This window comes from Pungitius pungitius, chromosome 17, assembly GCF_949316345.1.
Source record: "Pungitius pungitius chromosome 17, fPunPun2.1, whole genome shotgun sequence".
NCBI classification, from domain to species: domain Eukaryota; kingdom Metazoa; phylum Chordata; class Actinopteri; order Perciformes; family Gasterosteidae; genus Pungitius; species Pungitius pungitius.
In genome coordinates this window covers 17326032-17347099 of record NC_084916.1, presented here as the reverse complement: position 1 = coordinate 17347099, position 21068 = coordinate 17326032, and the positions used below count along the sequence as shown (strand labels likewise).

General features: G+C 46.4%; 1 protein-coding gene across 2 annotated transcripts in view; it reads left to right on the top strand.

Annotated features, from left to right (window-relative positions):
- grin2da (glutamate receptor, ionotropic, N-methyl D-aspartate 2D, a) overlaps positions 1 to 21068 on the top strand; it is a 93414-nt gene that overhangs the window by 43659 nt on the left and 28687 nt on the right. For both annotated transcript variants that reach the window (XM_037473706.2, XM_037473705.2), the window contains 3 exons: positions 12634 to 12748; positions 16801 to 17006; positions 19034 to 19202. In XM_037473706.2, the coding sequence (XP_037329603.2) occupies positions 12634 to 12748; positions 16801 to 17006; positions 19034 to 19202 (490 nt within the window). The remainder of the gene's footprint in view (positions 1 to 12633; positions 12749 to 16800; positions 17007 to 19033; positions 19203 to 21068) is intronic.

Below are 21068 nucleotides of genomic sequence, written 5' to 3'. Positions count from 1 at the left end.
TAGATTCCTTTTTCCATTTACTGAAAGCGGTTGAGCTGTGTAACATTCACTCTGCAGAAGGGATGCAGAATAATTGCATTTGGATTTTGTCTATTAAACGTTACACAAATCTATGTATCAGACAGAGTTATACAAGTGCACGAGCAAGGTCTCGGATCGGTGTCTGTCCTCTGGGCCTGGCTCCAGTTTCAATATAAGACAATGAGACCATTTTGAGGGTTGGACAAGTCCACGATCCAATGGGTCTGTTTCCAGTCTGTGGTCACAAAAGAGTGTTTTTATGATCCTTTTTTTAAACAAATCCATCTGTCACTGTGTAATGTTGAGGGAGAAGATTGGATGTTTACACCTGTCCCCTGTAATCACTGAAAGGCACTCTGGGATTCTGAAAGTAGGTGCAGATGAAGCGCGTTGACAGAGCGCGAGCACAACCCAAAAAGCTAAATTACTACAGCTAACGGCGGGATAATAACAGATTGGTGGCGATGTGACAGACGATGACAGCTTCAGAGAAGCCCTCCCTGCACAGACCACCGGTTCCCCTGCAGATGGGGGCTCGGCGCAGGTTGCCTGCTCGCCTCCTGCTCTTTAATGAAGCACGGAGGTTCATTTTGATCTCCCTGAAACGTTTCACACCCCTCAGAATCCGGCTTTTTTGGAACGCTCCCAATCAGCAGCTGGGCTGTCCGTCACGCCGACAGGTGCAGGGCGCCCCTGGGAGTGTGACGCCGCGGACATGTGACGGCCCTCGCCACAGCAGCACGAGTGACACCTGGAACGCACAAAGGCTTCTCTGCTCTCGGGGGAGACGAAGGCCTCCCCAAAAGGGGGCCCCGCCTGTCGGTGTTGTGCACAGCGGTCCGGCCCGTTCACTCATTCCAGGGACAACGCCGGCGCCTGAACTCTGAGTATTAATGGCCACACATCACATCCACCACGCAGCACTTATAGCTAACGAAAGAAATATTATGCACCATCAAATCACTTCGGATTTTGTTCCCCATTTGAAATCAGAAGTCGATGTTGAAACTGCCAAAAGAACCAAAAACATCTCTTTTAGCTCGTTGGCTAACAAACGGTTTGCAGTGATGCACTATGGGTGAGAAAATCAAATAATAAAACTCCTGTGCTTTCACACATCCGGGATCAGATAACAGCTCATTTGCTCCTGTTGGTTTGGTGTGACGGAGTGAGACGCTGGGCTCGGTGCCGTTCCACTGAGCGTTATCACCACGGCACGCCGAGGAAGGGTTGATGCACTCGATAGGTGGGAAGCTCAGGAGGATGTAGCTGCAGCTTCAGGGTTCAGTGGCGTATCATCGCTCATCTGTGCTTCTTTGTGTAGTTCCACTTGGCGTTTGACATCAGCTCTGATTTACCCAACCAGCAAGGAAAGGGAAGTAAGTGCAAACGTGCCCGAAATGTTGGATTCACTGCGGCTCCGATGGAAACAGCCTTTCACAGCATTACTTTTAGGGTGAATGAGGAGTAAGGGCTATTTTTGGGGAAAGCGGATTCTTCAGATCTATTTTTGGAGTGCTTTGGATTTACATTTATTCTTCAGTGTGTCAGTGTGCGACTGTGATCCCGTCTCGGCCCATGTCTCGACCCCTGGTCATTAAAACAGAACCTCATCTCCGTCCTATCTGTAGTTTGATTCCATCCATGTAGGCAGTGAGTTCCAGCCAATCAGGGGCAGACTTGGACGGGTCTTCCTGGAACGCTGGTGAGAAAAAAGGGATTCATCTCTTTGCCTTAGAGAGGTTTTAAATATATACGTTTGTGTTGTAATCACCATGTTTTCCTCCTGTACGCTGCAGTGGGCCTCAACATGGTGTTGATTAACGGAGCCGACTTTGCTCTTCAGTTTGAGTGAATATCACCGAACGCGTTGGAGCACAGTGATGCATTATCAGCATGTCTGCCGAATAATTAATCATTAAGAGACAGTCAAACAAAGTTGATTTTATTCATTATTTCATGGACTTTCTGAATTATTGCAATGGGAATGTTGGATGGCACTTGTGCATTACACAACTAAAGTGGATTGGACAGCCTCACACACACACACACACACACACACACACACACACACACACACACACACACACACACACACACACACACACACACACACACACGTGTTTGTTCATTGTGTTTATTCTTTAAAACGAGAGACATTTAAATAAATATCTCTACCCACAGGAAAGTCATATGAGACAATAGACCTTTTCTGCTTCCTAATGATCTCCATTAGTCAAATCTTTCTTCTCTTGACGTGTCCCGCCAGCTGAGACAGATGTGTATTTAACAAAGGAGACACAGCTGCACGGCCGCGTTCAGCAAAACGCCTCTGAACAACCAGCTGCTCACGCACACAGACAACACAAATCTCAGGATGCACAGACTGAAGAGACACAGAGGTGGTGCAGGAGGAGACAGGAAACACGTGAAAAACACGTTTGGCTTGCAGAGCTGCAGGAGATGGTGGAGGGAAAGGACCAGTGGAGGATGGAGACGACGTGGCACATGTCGGTGGTGGTGGTGGTGGTGCTCGGAGACCATTAACAGGCTTCCGGCCATCGGACTACAAACAACTGTCGGCAGAACACAACGTGAGGCGTGGAATCCATGCAGAATCCATGCAGAACCCATGCAGAATCCATGCAGAATCCATGCAGAACCCATGCAGAATCCATGCAGAACCCATCCAGAATCCATGCAGAATCCATGCAGAATCCAGAAAGGCAGCACAACAGGACGGAGTGCAGCTCACGATGATGACATTCAAATGACTAACAAAGTGCATCAAGAGGACGTGAAGATGGACTCAAGGCGAGGCACCGATCCACCAACAAGTCTCCTCCTCGCTCCTGAATACACCACAGGCTACATCTGGGGGGTTGGGGGGGGGGGGGGCATAAAAAACAAAAAGAAGGACAAAAGGATTATTATCCATATTGTAAACTGCTCCAAATTGTTGCTCGGATTACCCTTCAAATTCCCTGATCTTTACCCACACTGAGCATCTCCGTGTCTCACCAACTGTTCCCATGAAAAAGATGCAATTCCTGTGACCGTGTCAGGATAACATCCCTAAATCCTTGTGGGGAAGGAGACTGTGCAGAAAAAAGCACTGTGATTGCCTGCTCTGCCTCTTACAAACACACTAATCAGGTGAGCCCAGGTGAAGGCCACGGTTGGGCACGATTACGCTCATCAGACACGCAGAGGGAAGCAGGGCGCACGGATTTAAGGAGGATTTAAGGCCTTCAGACACCTGGGACATGGAGAGCATTCTAACTGCAAAGGTAAACCGGAGGGAAGGGACAGGATGGAAACACCAGGACCAGAAAATAGGACAGACGTTATGTAACCTTCGCTATTTGTTTGTTTTATTTAAAAAACGCAGACTGTAATTCTCTCTCAGCTCAGATATAGAATAGAGAATGTAGGACAGAATATGCAGGAAAGAAGGAAGAAAGTATTGTAAGCTGTTAATTCAAATATCATCATTGTACTCAGAGGATGAAGCTTAACGTATGAAGGGGGTCATGGAGGTGACGGAGGAGATGAAAAGGAGGAGGAGATAAGAGAGGAAGAAGTGGAAGAAAGAGGCCACAGTGGAGGAGCTCAGTCACTCTCACCCTCGTCTGCCATCTCCCTTTTTAAATACCCCCCCTCCCCCGTTGACCTCCAACCGAACCAGAGGACCCCTACCCGCCGACGTCTCTGATGCTCATCACCTACTACTTCCTGTTAACAGTTTATGTGTCACAATAAAGGTCAAGTCCTCCCGTTGATGACAGGATTCTGCATCTTGAATGGCACAGAAAGAGGAGACGATCAAAGGGGTTTTGTGAGAACTCAGCGTCCGGTCACCGCGCTCTTCATCGTCTCCTTCTCCCTCGTCTTTTCACACCTTCCCTCGTCGCTCGCCGCTCGTCAGCGTGCCCGCTAGCCGCCCCCCCCGTCTGCTGTGTTCCGTGGCCTCGGTGTTATGTCCTCCCTCCGCCCTCTGGTTCTCTTCAGGCTCACACGTGCAGCCAGCTTTGGTTTCTTTGTTTTTTCTCTCCCAGGCGAGACACCCTCTTCCTCATGTCTTGTTCTGCTTTGTCCTCTGGCATCACGTTCTCTGTGTCCCTTCATCGGCTGCTTCTTTAACAAAACACGATGATCCCTCAGCGCTGCGTCTTAAACTCCAAGCGCGATCGGGAGCAGAAGCACATCTGTCTCTGCTCTGTTGGTGCCGAAGCGCCTTGATTGGTCCCCGCGAGTCGGGTTAAAGTCACGACTTGTGTCCTCAACGATCAGAATGATTCATTGAGATTGTAGGAGTCGAGTGGAGGACGGGCCGAGGATCAGTTTTGGTAATGTGCGCTTGGGGAAGGAATCAAAAAGGAGGGTCAAGTTTGCTGTCTAATTATACCAAGACTGTGTTAATGGTCCCTCCGAAGGTAATGTTCCCGCTAATGTTTTTTTCCCCTCCTCCGTTGTAACCCATCATTTGCCTGGCCTCTGAAATACATGCGGCTCATTCTTCTTGGAGTGGAAGTGCAATTATAAAATTAGCATTAATTGGAGGCGGGCGTAACGCGGCCTTTTGTTGGGATCTTTTGTTTTTGCAGATCATCAGGAGCACAGAGGCCTTCGTACACGTCCTTATCTTTTCTCCTGCTCATTCGCTGGAGGACGTTCATTCGACCTCGGGCAGTGCCGGCGCTCCGCACACGCACACCACGCGCTGCGCGTAGGGCACCAAGTGCCTGGGGGGGCACCAAAAAATCTGGGACGTGAAAAATCATCACAGTAGGCTACTAGTATAAATAACACATAAAATATGTCTAAAGCATGCTAATATGCAAAAGCAATACAAAGTCAAAAAGTAATAGGCCTAGACCAAATTAGTGGAGAAAAAGGGGAACCTCCTGTGCGCCCCCCCCCCCCCCCCCACCTCCCAGTGGTCTGTTCCATTATGCCTCAAATCTCAAATGTGGCAGACAGCTTTGAAACGGCTTCGAAAAGGCATCAAGAGTCGGGGGCGGAAAAAAGAAAAAAGAAGAGCCAGCGGGATGATGCTCGCGCGTCTCTCTCAGCTAAGACAATGTTTTAAATCAGGGGTCCCCAAACTTTGTCTCGTGAGGACCGTTGCTAGCGGTCACCGGTTGGCCGGCTGCCCACATGTACTCGCGCTCATAATGTCCGCACGGACCGCCGGTGGGTCGTATTCAGTACTCGTCCGCGGGCCGCCTGAAGTTTCTGTTACCGTTTCTGTTATCATTTGTTTTTCATGTTATCATTTACGTTTTTGCATAACAATCGGCTTCAAGAGGCATATCCCAATCTATGGATTGCTTCGTATTGCACTGACTCTCCCTGTCACAGTTGCCTCTGCTGAGCGAAGCTTTTCAAAGCTCAAACTAATCAAAACGTACCTGCGCTCATCAATGGGGCAGGAACGTTTAAGTGGTCTGACTGTCATCAGCATCAATGGGACGTGGCTCAGAAACTGTCATATGACCTGAGAGCTGATTTTGCAGCTAGGAAATGCAGGTGTGTGCCTCTGTAGGGCCTTTGACAACTGATGGTAGTGAAAATGTTTGTAATATTGTTCTATCGGATAGCAGAATGGTCTCTTTTATAGAGATGGTAAAGTAAATTCTACTGTGCAGTTTGCACTTTATTATTATTATTTGTACTTACTGAAGAAATGTGCACATTATTACTTACACGGTTATATACTTGAATACGTTCTGCATTTACAATGTTCAGTTCCAAATCTGTGTTTTTAGTAATTGTGGTGGTATTTGGTATTTATAATTTATAATTTAATCTTTTATATAATGTATTTCTTTTCATGTTTGTTTATGTAAATTATTTATGTTTAGAAGTTATTTGGGGAATAAAGAGAACCTAACTAAGACATTCTGAATGGTTGTTATTCCTTTGGTGGTGGTGGTGGTTGGTTGGTTGGTTGGTTGGGGGGGGCACCACCAAGCATTTGTGCTTAGGGCACCGAAATGGCTAGCGCCGGCCCTGACCTCGGGGGTCAGCTCTCTAGCACGGCTCCCACGTGAGAGGCGTGGAACAAAAAGTACATACACATTAACGTATTTCAACGTTCAGCTGCAGCTTTTTCAAGGCAACCGGAGGTGTTTCTTCCTCAAAATGAGTCATTTGCAATGAAATTCCCTCTTTTAGATTGCCTGGAAAGCGCCTCGCTGCCGGCCTGAAGTGAAGCGATAACGAAAGAACAGAATATCGGAGTCATTCTAGGATTCTAGGATGGCCTCAAGTACAGAGGGAAGGAATGACGATCTTTTTCAATCTTCGTATGGTGCAGCCAGTGTTCTACGCAGACGCTCGTGCACAATATGAACCATGTGTGACTCATTTTTAGAGCGGTAACAACAACCTGTTGTGTTTTTTTGTGTTCGTCATGCTGACTGTGACGCCAACACTGCGTCCCTTTTAATACGCTACGCTAAACGTCCCCTGGTATAAAATATGAGACTTTAAAGAGAAAGGAGGAAGAAGATACAGTTCATCTAATCGTAAATGACTTGATTTACACCTCAGACTCTTTCACCCCTTCACAGTGTTTGTAGCAGCTTTGGCCGTTAAGATGGAAAAAAGAAAAGCAGACACACAAGCACAAAATAAAACTGTCAAATGTCCCTTTGATTGGCGAATGAATCGCCTGATTGAACTGATTGATTCACTCAAGCGTCCGTGAGCTTATTGAGTTATTTGTCCGTCTCTCTGTCAGTTATTCAATCCTTCACCCAGTCATTCTCCATCAATTCCTCACTTATGCTCCACCCCCCCCCCCTTCGTCTCTCCCATTCACGTACAAATCACCCTCCCCCATATCACTTCTTCATGCCTCTCGTTTTTCATGTTATTAAGCCCCCCCCCCCCCCCCAGTTCACTGCTTGGCTCTGCTGGCCACCCCGTGTGCCGTCTGGGCTCCTCCGGGGGCTTTCGGTCACAAAGGCATCCGACGCATCGTTTTGCATGTATATTGGATAATTGGATTTGGATGCATGATGCATGGTGACAGGCAGGAAGAAAGGAAAGAAAGGTAGGGGGGGGGCAAGGTGGGGTGGAGGGAAGTGATGGAAGTACTTAGAGGGATAAATATTAATGTTGGTTCACACTCTCACTGGAGGTGCAGATGCAGGAATACGATGAACGTTCTCTCAGATCGATGCATCGCCGACACACACTCAAACTGCAAAGATGTATAAGAATGTATACAAATTCATTTAAATGAAACTCCTGCCGTCATACAAAAAAGGATCTGCAGGCTCGTCCAGCATGGCGCATCATTTTCAAACCAACAAACTCCTACTTGACACCCATTAAAGTATTGATCCTGGTGAAGAAGGAAACTCAAATGTTTACCACAACAACAACAATAACAAGAGACCAACTGATTATTCCCAGAACACGTCAATAATTATATATTTCTAAATGTGTAAATCTTTGAGATCAACATCAACAACAACAAATCGTGATGATTTGCTCACAAGCTAATTTGCCCATAGTTCTTAGGGTTATGTAACATCTGCTGCCACTCGATGTGATGGAATGTCAACGTAAACGGCAAAGGAGATGTTGTTATCAGGTCGTCTCAGACTGTTCTCGAAGGCGATTGGTTCCATTTAATTTCATAAACTTATTTCCGTTCTGACAGAAGCTTTCGCCTTCGGGATCCTTCATGCTCTTTTGTGCTCCATCGAGCTCCTTCGTGCTCCTTCAGGCTCCTTGGTGCTCCTTCATGCTCCTTCAGGCTCCTTGGTGCTCCTTCATGCTCCTTGGTGCTCCGTTGGGCTCCTTCAGGCTCCTTGGTGCTCCTTCATGCTTCTTGGTGCTCCTTTGGGCTCCTGCAGGCTCCTTCGTGCTCCTTCAGGCTCCTTGGTGCTCCTTCGTGCTCCTTCAGGCTCCTTCAGGCTCCTTGGTGCTCCTTCGTGCTCCTTCAGGCTCCTTGGTGCTCCTTCATGCTCCTTCATGCTCCTTGGTGCTCCTTGGTGCTCCTTTGGGCTCCTGCAGGCTCCTTCGTGCTCCTTCATGCTCCTTGGTGCTCCTTTGGGCTCCTGCAGGCTCCTTCGTGCTCCTTCATGCTCCTTGGTGCTCCTTTGGGCTCCTTCAGGCTCCTTAGTGCTCCTTCATGCTCCTTCAGGCTCCTTGGTGCTCCTTGGTGCTCCTTCATGCTCCTTGGTGCTCCTTCAGGCTCCTTAATGCTCCTTCATGCTCCTTCCAGCTCCCTGGTGCTCCTTCAGGCTCCATGACTTCACGCCGACATCCTGAGCTGTCAACGCGTTCACACTTCGCCGCCTTCCCTCGCTGTGACCCGTCCTTTCTCCGCTAATGAAGGCCGCCGCGGCGGGGAGCGAAGGGCCAATGTGCACGTGTGCACGTGCGCTCACATTGTTGTCTAATGGAAGATCTGCCACTCCTGCTCATGAACATGCAAATGGGGCCGTGAAGAGAACATTAACTTATTCACCGTGCCGTTGGAGAAGCTTCTTCTCCTCCTCCCCTTCTCTCCATCCGTCCTTTTCATCGGCCCCTCCAACGTCTCCTCATCTTCCTCCTCTTCTTCCTCCCTTCATTGTGTCCCTTCTCCCTGTCGCCTTTTTGCCGTCTCCCAGTTTTTCCTTTTCATCCTCCTCACAAACGTTCTCCGTCTTGATGAGTTATTTTCAACCCTGCTTTGATTTGGTATTTTATTACAGATTTGACACACTTTCAGACGCAGTAGTTTGTTCTTAAACCAAAGTTGATTGAAAATTAGCTTCCTCATCTACATAATTTTCTTCCTCCTCTAAGTGTCTCCAAGCGAACCCCCATCCCCCCCCCCCCCCCCCTGCCTCCGCTGTGCCGCCTCGCCGTGGTTCAGACCCGGCCATGGACGCCGTTGATGAAAACACGTGTAATCCCAAGCTGCACACATCGCCATGACAACCCTGCTGGGACGAGTGAGAGACGGAACAAAAGCGGGAGACTGATGGACTCGGATCGGAAAAACAAATAAGAGGAAGGAAGGCGAGAGCAACCGAGAGGTTCAAAGAGGAGGGAGGGAGGAAGATGGGGGGGGGGGGGGATGAACTTGCAGTGCAGATGAGAAATACAACAGAGCTGCAGCTACTTTGGACGTCCATCTACTGAATGAATAATACTTTCGATTCTTTTCATCCCCGACTCATCCAAGCAAAGCGTTTTTTTTTCTCTGCTCGCCGGACCAGATTCCTTTCATTCTCCATCTTGTGGTGAATTTCTCCTTCTAGTTGCTCCACCTCTTCCTCGTTTACATCTTCATTGCATCCCTCATCCTACTCATTAGACTTTGTTGTCTCAGAGGAACCACTCTCATGGGCTCACAGATCCATGCAGGAGGAAACACATGAGGGTCAGATACCTCCTGGGTGTACTCACATGGGGCGGATTGTACGTCTGAAACCAAACGTCACACTTCTATTTGGCACCTAAAGGATGCATCGCTTCCCCCGAGGGACCTACTGACCTTTCACAATAAAAGCCCTAGACACCGGCAAACTGTTAACCAAAGATAATTCTTAAGGCCTGGAGACATGGCAGTGTGAAGACAAGATGATTGTAAATAGATCATCAGTCCCCTTTGTTTTAGTCATTTAGTCAGTATGACTTTAGGGAATGTGTCCTTTTAAAATGCACAAAGGACATTTAACGACTTGAGGCAGCAGGTCCGATGAAAAGGAGAGAACTCAGAACCGTGTGTGTGGGCGGGGAGACTTTAATCCACGAGCTTCCTCCTGTTTCCAAACCTCCACAAATCCCTCCCCAGGTGGCTTCAGGCTGACAGTCATCTCAAAGTGGCCTTTTGTCGTGGTAATTCATGAATGTACATCCCACATAACAGGTTGTGTGCTGGTCCAGCACTGTGTGCACAAGCTGTGACTCACACAGAAGGCACAGCTTGTGGCCCCTCCCTTCGGGGTCCGTGGTCTCATCCACTCATGAATATATGTGTGTGTGTGTGTGCAATATTATCACTCAATAAGAGCAGAGAGAACGTATTCCGGTGCAAAGTGCGACTGTACTCCTACAGGGGGAGGGAGGCGGTTGGGGGTGTGTGGGGGGGGGGGGGGGGCACTGACTTCTGCCTCTCTCTTTATCTGGAGGTAAACCAGGTGGAGGATAAAGTTCCTTCAGGACCACCCGGGTGTCGGTTAAAATCATGCATTGTGGGTACCGCGGGGGGGGGGGGGGGGGGCAAACACTCGTAACACATATGGTGACAGGAGGTCCAACGCATTGCTGCTAGAACCTTTTCTGCCCTCACAGAGAGATTGTGTGTGTCTGTGTGCGTGTGTGGCTTGGTGCATTCGTATCGCTTATTACTCACCTATTGAGCCTTGGGGGTGGGTGGGGGGTGGGGGGGGGGCTGCAGGTGAAAAGCAGCACAGTGCTTTTATGTGTTTAAACAAATCAGCCTCAACCTCCCTGCTGGTGCTTTGTGGGCTCCAGCCTGCATTCAGCATAGGGGGGGGGGGGGGGGGGGGGTCTGCAGGATTTGTAGCGACGAACAGCAGCAGCTGTTCATGTGCGGCTTCGTGCCTTTTCCTTCCTGAATCGAATGCACATTAACAATGCAGTGAATTATCCGTCTCTGCCCACATTAGCACACCATAAGGAGACGGGGGCGTCTCAGAAGCAATTAGTGAGCTGACCGCTTCCTGTCCTTTGGGGACTGGATCCAAAGTGAATCAACTATGTAGTGAAGATTGTGACTTTTCAGTCAGAAGCCCCTTTAGGGGCTGAAGCCTGTTTACTTAACAATAGCAGAGATTAGCTGCAACTCATCAGGCAGCAGAACAATGTAGCTGGGATATGCATATAATATCCTGATTTCTAGCCTAAATAAGCTGCTTTTCCTTCATTTCTTATAGTGCTTCATACACAACTTGACACAACACATGGGGGGCAACATTGCACTTTGACCCAAGAACTCCCCCAGCTGACCACTAAGGGTCATGGGCCGGATGCTCGATGGTGAACAGAGGAGCAAACGCACCGTGTCCGGCTCTCAAGTCTGGTCACAGGAGTTTTATTCAGACCTTGTCAGATCATCTGACGGCATCTGAAAACCTTCCCGGAGTGGATTCGATCAGTGAAGACGGCGAGGGGCTGCAGGGAGCCCAGCGGGCTGTGATGGTGCAGCACGAAGGTTACGGCAGCATCAGGAGTAAGTGGAACGCCTTCTTCCTCCTGCCTCGCTCATTTAGGACACCTTTAAAGGGCCAGTGCGGGGGATTTAGAGGGATTCAACAGCAAGGGATACGAATAAATGTTGTCTTCAGTTGGTAGCCCGGGGCCGTGCTTCTGCACATTAGAACATGCGAGCTGCAGGGTCCCTACATGCACTCGAGCTCAGAATCGCTCATCAACTGAAGCCCCGGCTCGCAGACTGAGAGAGACGTAGCGAGCGGATCTTCTGGTGGATCATGTGGATGATTGCGGGTTCCAGCCTCAGATGGCGATGGGTCGACTGAGACACGGGGATCTCTGATGATAAGACACACACTAGTCGAGCTCAGGCTTCAGCCATCGTTGGTACTCGCTGTTCTTGTGGATGTATTTGCCATTTTTTTTCATGATGTTTCCTTTTGATTCTTCTGGGACACTCTGTTCAGCTGCTCTCAAGGCAGGATTCATCTGGATCAAATCACTGCAGCAGATAAGTGAGTCACACCACTTCCTGCGCAGCGGAATTGGTATTTTAACGTCATGGATTTTTAAAGTTAATATTTCGGATTTGGAGATCAGAAAAGTGTCGGATTGGAACATGGAGTGTACAGTGTGCTGCTTTCTCACAGTAGTTATGACATTATAAGTCTTCCTTCCACAATCTGCAGGGCATATGTCGCTGCTTTGAAGTCCAATTGCAGTTGATTAAGTGTCATTTGAGAAGCTGTGTGGGGGGGGGGTCTTTTGAGGGGGTGCGAAGGCTAATCAGGGACCTTTGATTTACTTTTGAGGCAGATATTTTGTCTTGAAGCATCAAAGGTAAAAGCCATTTCTTTCCCTCACACCAGAGCTGTTTGCTTTGTGTCTTTCTTGATGTTTACTCTCTTCTCTGCTTGAAGAGGGGGGGGAACACACCTCCCCTCATCGCCTGCTGTGCGCTCGCGCCTCGTTTTTTTTTTTTTTTTTACTCCAGCTTCACTAAGGTTTTACATTACGACAAAATGACTTGGCGGCGCCGATGCCCGTAACCGTGGTAACTCATACGGCAAGACAGGACGACGTGGTGCCGAGAAGACTTTACTCAATGTGGCTTTGTCATCACAGGTCGATCCTTGGGCATTTTTATAATTATTCATTATTATTAAATGTATTCCACATATTTAATAATGTTGAATGTATCTCCGTTAATTTATTATAATCTTCAGCGTAATAACGGACTTAAATAGGGATTGGACTTGGGTCCAAAATCTACATATTATGTAGGAAATACCTCAACCTTCAGGGATCTTAAGAGGAAAGATCATTTTATGGGAAAACCAGACAGAATCCTTCAGGCACATTTCAGAAACACCTGTTTAATATGAGAAAAACATCACCTCTGTGTTCTCTCTCCTCTCACAGGTACTTTACCAACATCTCCATCGGTGGGCGGGACTATTCCTTCAACAGTGACGGCTACCTGTCCAACCCGCTGCTCGATGTCATCTCCTACACCAACGGGAGAGGCTGGGAGGAGGTCAGTACACAGCTGTGCGCTGGAGCCGGCGCTGGCAGCGCGGCGGCGAGACGGGCCGAAGCCCAATTTCACGGCCCGTCAAACACGGCGAGTCATCACTGCTCAGCTTCTCCCTTCTGCTGCTCACCGTCTCTCCCAGATGTCTTTAGAGCTCCCCCCGGTCCCCCCCCCCCCCGGTCCCTCCGCCCTTTTGGTTTCGGGTTGTTAGCCCGGTTAGCCATCAAGTGGCATGAGTAGCAGGCTTTACAGTAACGGCAAGCCAACCCGAGATCTGCCCTCAGAGGCCACTTCCAATGCCTCCAGGCGCTCTTCCTGCTCAGAAAAACAAGTACAGCTCTCTGTCCCGTTGTGTTCCGTTTGCTCCTGACCTTCCACGGTGCAATATGTTTACAGACCAGTGCAAGCTCAAGATCCCCCCCCCCCTCCGAAGGATGATAACGAAATAGAGAAATCGACCTTTGAAAGAGAGGATAACACCGAGCTCTTACTCATCGGTGGGAGTCCTTGGGTTTCTAAGTTCTTCCCCTGCAAAGCCGGGCTTCCTCTTAAAGGTGCGGTGCTGGATTCTCACCAGATTTCAAGAGTGAGGACTCAAAATGCCAAAAGCAGGATTCAATGGTTTGGTATTCTTCTAATTTCTAATAAAATGATATTTGAGACAATTGATTGTGAGGAAGACCCTGTGCTGATTACAGCATGGATGTGATGACCTTTTCCATTCCTCACTTTGGGTTTAAAGCTAAGAAGCAGAACGCCGCGTCGGCTCTTAAAGCTGATGATCTGTAATTTACATGTGAAGAAGCTCGGACTGAATGGTAGAGTCTACACCTGGACTGCAGAGCTGTACACATCACGCACGATAAAATCCACAAATCACACCGGATTCAGATCACGGAGAGTAATATTTCCAACAATAAAAAAAGGGAACAGTCGAGGAAAAAAACACAAGTTGCTTCCTCATCATTTGATGAACGGGAGGCATTTATTTTTGGAGATTGAGTCATTTTATTCCTGTTTTTCCAAGTCGTGCTCCTCGCTCTGCTGGTTGAGTTCCAGGCATTTTGTCATCTTTTCATCAGTTATTTTGGTTTTTTAAAAAGGTCTTTAAATCAGCCCAGGTATCTCGTATCAAAGCAACATGAGACTGCAAATGGACGTCCAAGAAAGCAGAAGAGACAACTGCAATCAATTAAATTCACTTTGCAATGCCCAAAAATCCCATATTCGCCTCAAAGGGCTCTACGATGTGTTCACATTCACTCCTTGTATTTTGTGTTCTTCAGTGGGATAAAGATTCTCACACTATACGAGGCGGCCTTTCTGAGCACGAATGTGATCTCCTGTGTGGTTTGGGGGCTTCGGCCTGACGGACGAGACAAACCGTGTCAGACGCCAGGACTTGCCCTCAGCTGCCTGGCGGCTCTCTTCAAGTACAGTTGTGTGAACACGGCGGTTTCCCAGACGTATGTTCGCTGAATTAACCTTTCCTGAGCTGAATCTGGGACATATGTACACATTTCGTGAGCGCAGCAACCTTGGGGCAGACGAACAAGAGCTGACTGCAAATTCGCGACGTTATTTATCAAGAGTCAAATTATTCAGAGACTTCTTCCTGCTTCAGAGCAGAGAAAACATTATGGGAACTTGTGGAATTACCAAGCAGGTTTTGTAATTAACCTTTTTCGCACTTTCTGCACATCAAACCCCACACAAAGCACACAAAGTGAATAATTTGTCTGGAATTTCTGCAATGAATATATCTCCCTAAAACAGTTTGTGCTTATGGATGCATCCCTGCGCTAAATGTTCCATTCAATGGGCAACACGGGCAGTTCAAACACGTGTAAAACATTACATTTGTCATTTTCATTTTTTGATGTTGTTGTCAGTATAGTAGTCAGTCATTGCATTGGTACTTTGTGTATTTGTGCCTCAGTGCAGATCACGTTGGGGTTGAAGAGGTTCTTCCGTGTTCTTCTCACTACGTGAGCATCTCCTTCTGTAGGACGGAGTCAGAGGTCACGTGATGCCACGATAAAGCCACGTTGCGTTTGTTTGTTCTGTGAGCGAAGACGTAAGCAGGGAAACATACAGTGGATCAATGAGTGAAGAAGAAAGTACTCAGGATCGACAGGGGGACGGAACCCTCAACCCCACACAGCTCAATCCCAGTTTTAAGATGCCATAAGAACTTTACGGCTTCACAGCACATAGTGAGCAACAAGAGTTGTTAATGCTTTACAATTATTCAGGAGGCACTTGAGAAGCAGGCTTTAAAACTGACGCCCTGCACCCCCCCCCCACCCCCCCCCCCGCCCACAAACTGATGGATTGATTCTAGCTGCTAAAAGCACCGCCGCAGTAACCGCTCAAGGTCCAATTCATGGAAGATAATATTCTTTTGATACCGTAGCGCAAATGTGCCTCTAAAGTTTTGCAGCTGAGTGCAGTTTGCCCCTTTTTTATGCACTAATTTAAAGGCATAAATGCTGACTTTTCTCTGAGAACAGAAGCAAGGCACAGCGAGAAGGATCGACACGTGTCAGAAGATTCCCTCAAAACAACAGGTTGGCAGCTCTGAATAAAAGTGCTTAAGAAGAGAATAATACTCACAATGTCATTGGGAATCTGCCCCGAAAGCTGATTTTTCATTTGCTTCGCAGCACAGTGACAGCTGTTAATGTTCTGACTCATTTTAACAAACAGGTAATACAGTTAATGTTGTAAAAATGTCAAATAATCAAAAGAACAAAGACCAGTCTTAATGAAGTAAACGTCCTTTAGTTATTTTAATGTCCAAATCAGAATTAAAAAATATATATACATAGAGATTTGCAACTGGTGACATATTTAACCATTTTTATTGAAAATTGCTTCCAGCCTTGATTATTATTATTAAGAAAATGTAGCCAGGTTTTGTGACCTTTCAGAAGGAAAGTGAAGGACACTCAGACAGCTGTGAGGAGCCGCCGGGCTGAAGGGAATAAACTAAATCTAATATTGTTTTATCTTTTGGGTCCATCGCGTCAGAACCCCTCTAACGGAGCCGTGGCCCGATCGCAGAGCATTAACTGCAAACGCAGTCACTCACACGTGTGTGCGCTCGGCGGAATGCTGAATTATTGACTCATGCGAGTCGTGCGTCCCGAGCTGTCGAGGAGTGAAGCTCAGTTTAATGATTGTAATGTTAATGTCAGAGATAATTGACTTTGGTACATTCTTTCAAGAAGGAAGGGATTGCAGTGAATACCAAACAGACCTTTTTAACATATTCACATGTAAATACGACTTTTTTACCTTAAGTTGGCTTTAGTGTTTTTTGTTGTTATTGATATTGATTGAAGGTCTGCTGGTCTCCATGGTAACCGAGAGGAAGACAATTTACATTCAGTTCTTGGCTTTTGCTGAGCTGGCAATCCAAGGGTCCAGGCCCTGCGTGTGTGTGTGTGTGTGTGTGAATAACCCTATTAGAGTTGTGTTTGGTGTTTACAGGCCGATAGAGAGCATTTACTTCTGGTCATGCTAAGGATGCTGGAGGGGTCGTCTGGAGGACTTCTCCCTGAAGTGTGTTACTGCACACTCATCATTTGTGTCTCTTCATGAATGCGTTGCTCCTTGTTATTGGTTCTAACAAAACCAGTACTAGTGGTCAGTGTAACTAAATCCTAGAAGGTTTTCCTTGGTGGGATAACGGAGGGTTAAGGTCGGCGTGAGGGTCTAGTAGACTTCAAGGAAGGTGTATTATGTAAATGAGAAAGACATGTGTGTGTATTTGACTCGCTGTGGATCCCATCTTGTGTCTCTGCGGGTTTTGAGCAGCTCTGCATGATTTTTCACAAATCCCTGCAACCGCGTCTTGCCCTTTCACATGACAATTGTCTCCATGCAAATAACGTCTGAATATATGACACCACATCTGGAACAACGAAAAAGGCAGATTTGCCGTCGCTCCCATCGAGTCACTGGGTCTATGTAGTGGACTCGGTCTTTAGTTGACGCCTGTTTTTCAACCCAGAAGAGACCCCAACGTCGCCGTGGTCGTTTGTTTCCAGGTCGGCTGGTGGGAGAACGGCCACCTCCGTCTGCGCTACCATCCCTGGTCTCGCTACGGCTCCTTCCTGAAGCCTCTGGACGACTCGCAGCACCTGCGGGTGGTCACCTTGGGGGAGAGGCCCTTCGTCATCGTGGAGCCGGCCGACCCGGGAACCAGCTCCTGCATCCGCGACTCGGTCCCCTGTCGGATGCCCGTCAACACGAGGTAACGCCGAGCGAGCCGTTGTTCTCATCAGTGTTGTTGTTGTTGTTTGCTTCTGCTGGTCGGACGACGGCTAACAAACGCTGCCATGACGACACAAACCTGTTTTCTTTAAAGCACCCGTTCTCATGGAAAAGGTTCATTCTGCAAACCTGTTGATGATATCCGCTAAAAAAAAGAAGACAAGAAAGCAGAAAACAGCTCCAGGTGTGAATGGAGCCGGAATAAAAGACAACCTGCGGTTTATCGTAGCCAAAGGCCGAGATGCTCAGAAGAAGATAGAATGATACTTTTATATAGAGAACATCTGGGATCCCTGGTCAAATTGAATTGTCTGACCAAGCTTCCATGAACAAGAGTGAATCTTTTCCATCTCTGGGTGCTGCTGTGCACAGAGGATTAGACCCCAAGTAAAAAATAATCCAATTATCCCTGGTAGAAGATTACTTTTCCTCACAAAAGCTACGGATACCTGTAGTCAGGTGACACCTGGCAGCAGGCAGTTAGCACCATTTTGTTACAGCTGCTCATTAAAACCAAGAAAGAAGTGTGAAACCACACAGCAAAACGCAGGTTAATTGTCTTTTAATCAATCCGGGGAATAAGAAACGTCTCTTCAAAAACACAAAAATGCTGCTAACTTCAGCAGCTTTAAACTGGTGCTACAATGCCAATGATGTTATTAAGATTAGAAGAAGATGTTATTATACGTAAAGTGAGTAAAATGTAAAATGTATTGGCACTTACAATGCAGTCAGCAGACACTATGTGGTGTAAAATGAGACCAAAGATGAGACCGGAGTCCAAATGATGCAACAAACAACACGACACAGAATCCTTACTGACTTCTGATCATAAAGGATGTGACACATCAAACAAACCGCTCGGTGGTTCATGGGCATTTATGGCTCACTAGGTAAAAGTCAGGGGGGGGGGGGGGGGGGGCAGAGTGTGTGTGTGTGTGTGTGTGTGTGTGAGAGCTTGGGCTTCTGGTCCATCCCAGATAAGCTTCCTTCCTGCCAATGAGGAGATAAAGACATCTTCCTCCATCAGTTTCACTGGCTGGGAGAGAAGTTTATTTTCTCCTGAAAATCAACCTACTGTTACTAGCTTGTCTTTTTTCCTCCTTCATACAAATGTGTTGAGCCATATTTTGACGTGCATACTCTGTTAATCCAGCCACCAGAGGGGGATTGGCATCATACTAGATACACAAACTGTGTATTGTCGTCTTTTATGCTTTTGTTCTCAGCTGTCCATCAAGGTCTAGTTTTAGATTTACTTCAGCCCTTAAATTTAACAATGTTTTACTCAGAATCTTTCCTACGTTCGAAGACAACCACTTATTGCATAATAACCAAACTTCAGCTCAAGAAATATTAATTTCATGAACAGGGGGTCTATCAATCAGTTATAATATACGCTAAACATTAGGACATCATCATAATGAGCTTTTTCACATCTGCTGCCAAGATAGCAACAGAAAATTAACGAAATAAAGAGGAGGTAACTGTACTTTGGCTTTGAGGAAAACGCAGTAGTGCAAAGTTGTGTTGCTAGGCAACAGGCCCGTGGGGTTGCCATAGCTGCCACAAATGTCTCAAGGTCCATCACATGGGCACTCGATGTGGACAGCTGATGTGGGGCGAAGCAGCCACTCGAGTGACGGAGATCAAAACGCACTTCATTCATATGTGAGCTTTCAAATTCTCACAGGAAAAAGGCTTTCAGTGATATTTGCAGATTGATATTTCTGATTCATGATTCCTCACAAGATCTCCAAATGAAGATAAATGAAGTCTTAATACCAAACTTTCAGTCTGAATCCAATCACAGTCCTTTCATACCAACCTTACCTCCCTCAGTAATAATAATAATTTATTTTAAAACCTAAAGACACTCAAAGACACTCTTTAATTTAATTTGTATGTCATCAGGAATACAGTTTTATTATCCGTAACCACCGGTGTAACAGTAAGACACGCAGTACGCATCACAGCATTGTTCAGCCATGAGTCCTTTCTCTTCAGCCTGGTGGTGGACGGCACCGGGCCCATGAAGCACTGCTGCAAAGGGTTCTGCATCGACGTCCTCAAGCGACTGGCCAAAATAGTGGGCTTCACCTACGACCTTTACCTGGTGACGAATGGGAGGCACGGAAAGAATATCGACGGAGAGTGGAACGGCATGGTCGGAGAGGTAGGGGGTCTGATGGCTTGTATTGCATGGCTAGAAATTTAGCACTTTATCCAAAAAGCAACAAATGTAGTCAGTGTAAAGCTGATTGGAGGGTGGCTTCTAAACAGTTGATTAAACGTTGCCTGAAAGAACCAGGACGTATAATGAGGATATGTATGATTATCATTATATATATATATATAATTTAGCTTAGAGTAGTTTATTTAAACATTTTGTTTCCCTGATGTTGTTGCTACGTATTTCACTTTATTTTCTATACAGCAGCCAAGTCATTCATTCTTCTTCTGTTATTTTTAATTATTTTATTGTATTTATAAAAAGGGGTGTTTAATTGGGCTCCAGTGAAATATTTTTTGTTCTGCTTCATTATCCTTTAAAACGTGACCGAGGGAGAGAGGATTGTCTCCAAAAGGGAAGACGTAGAGGGAGGAGATGGAGGGGGCTTGTCAGGAGGGTTAGTGTAGGAGAAAGACTGTGAGACTTTGTGTGCATGTGTGTGTGTGTGTGTGTGTGTGTGTGTGTGTGTGTGTGTGTGTGTGTGTGCGTGTGTTGGCAGATACTGATGCCAATCCCCCTCTGGTGGCTGGATTAACGGAGGTTGGTTTAACACAAAGTCAGACAGGGATGCAATTTATTGCCGTGTGTCCTTTTCTGTGTGTATGTGTGGACTTGTACTTCTGACATTGTGAGGACCGTGTTTATTTTAAGTTATTTTAGGTCAAGACCTTTTTGAAAATTAGGGCATTTTTCTTTCAGTGCTTACTTTTTTTAGTGTTGGTCAAGAGTTTACCCAATGTTTACCAAACTGGGACCAAAACAAAAACAACAACAGGCGGCTGAGACAGAAGTGAAAGCAAAACAAAGAAATGCGTCTCATATGTCTCATTAAATCATGAACTCACAGAACAAAGGTCACAAATAAGTGTGCGTGTGTGTGTAGGTGTGTGTATGCGTGTGCGTTAGCTTCAAATATTCTCAGTATTTGCTCATAGTCCAGATGTTGTTGTTTACAAGGCGTTTGTCTCAGATAGACCTCAGAGATGCAGGTGTGTGACTCTCTCTCTCTGCCCCTCAGCTCATTAAGCCGCTCACTCCTTTCAGTGGAGTTTGTCTGTGCGCACAGGAGACAAACTGTGCAAAATGTCTCTTTTTAAAAAAGTTTTACGAACGCCAGTGATATCTTTTGTGGAGAATCTCGCATTCAAATACAATTTTACTGATGACATAATAACGACATTTGGGTAATTGGTTGGGAAAAACTATAACAAAGTGCCAGTATTATGAATGTCATTTTATTTAACTTCAAACCTCTTCCTTCAGCTTATATAAGTAGTCAAGAAATACAAAATGACATATAAAGGGATGATTCTTTTTAAATGAACCCTGTCTTTGTCTTCTCCGTCTAAGCCCCACTTAGACAATCACTTGAGCCATTCCTCTAAATGTCACACTGCTTTTTACCTCCTTCTTTAAACAAAAGACTCACTCAGGTTGTCATTTTTTACGCCTTTTTCTCTACTGAACAGGAGTATCGCAGGTGTTACAGACTCCTCAGATACTTGGACCTTGTTGGATTGAATGGAATAATTAAAGTGGAATGAAAGATCTTGACAGACAGAACTAAACTTTCTATCAGATCAACCTTCGGCAGAAATGTTCTTTGAAAAGGCTTCAAAAAGAAACTGTTGATTTTACAAAGTAAACTTCATCTTTTTCTTTTTGTATTCATCCTGAGGAGGTTTCACATTCACTTCCATTCAATCAGCTTCATGCCTTTCCATATGGTAAATTATTATATTTCATTACGATGGTAATTAGGACGTGTTACGCTAAGAATGGAAACTCGTCTGATAAAGGTTATCCCTC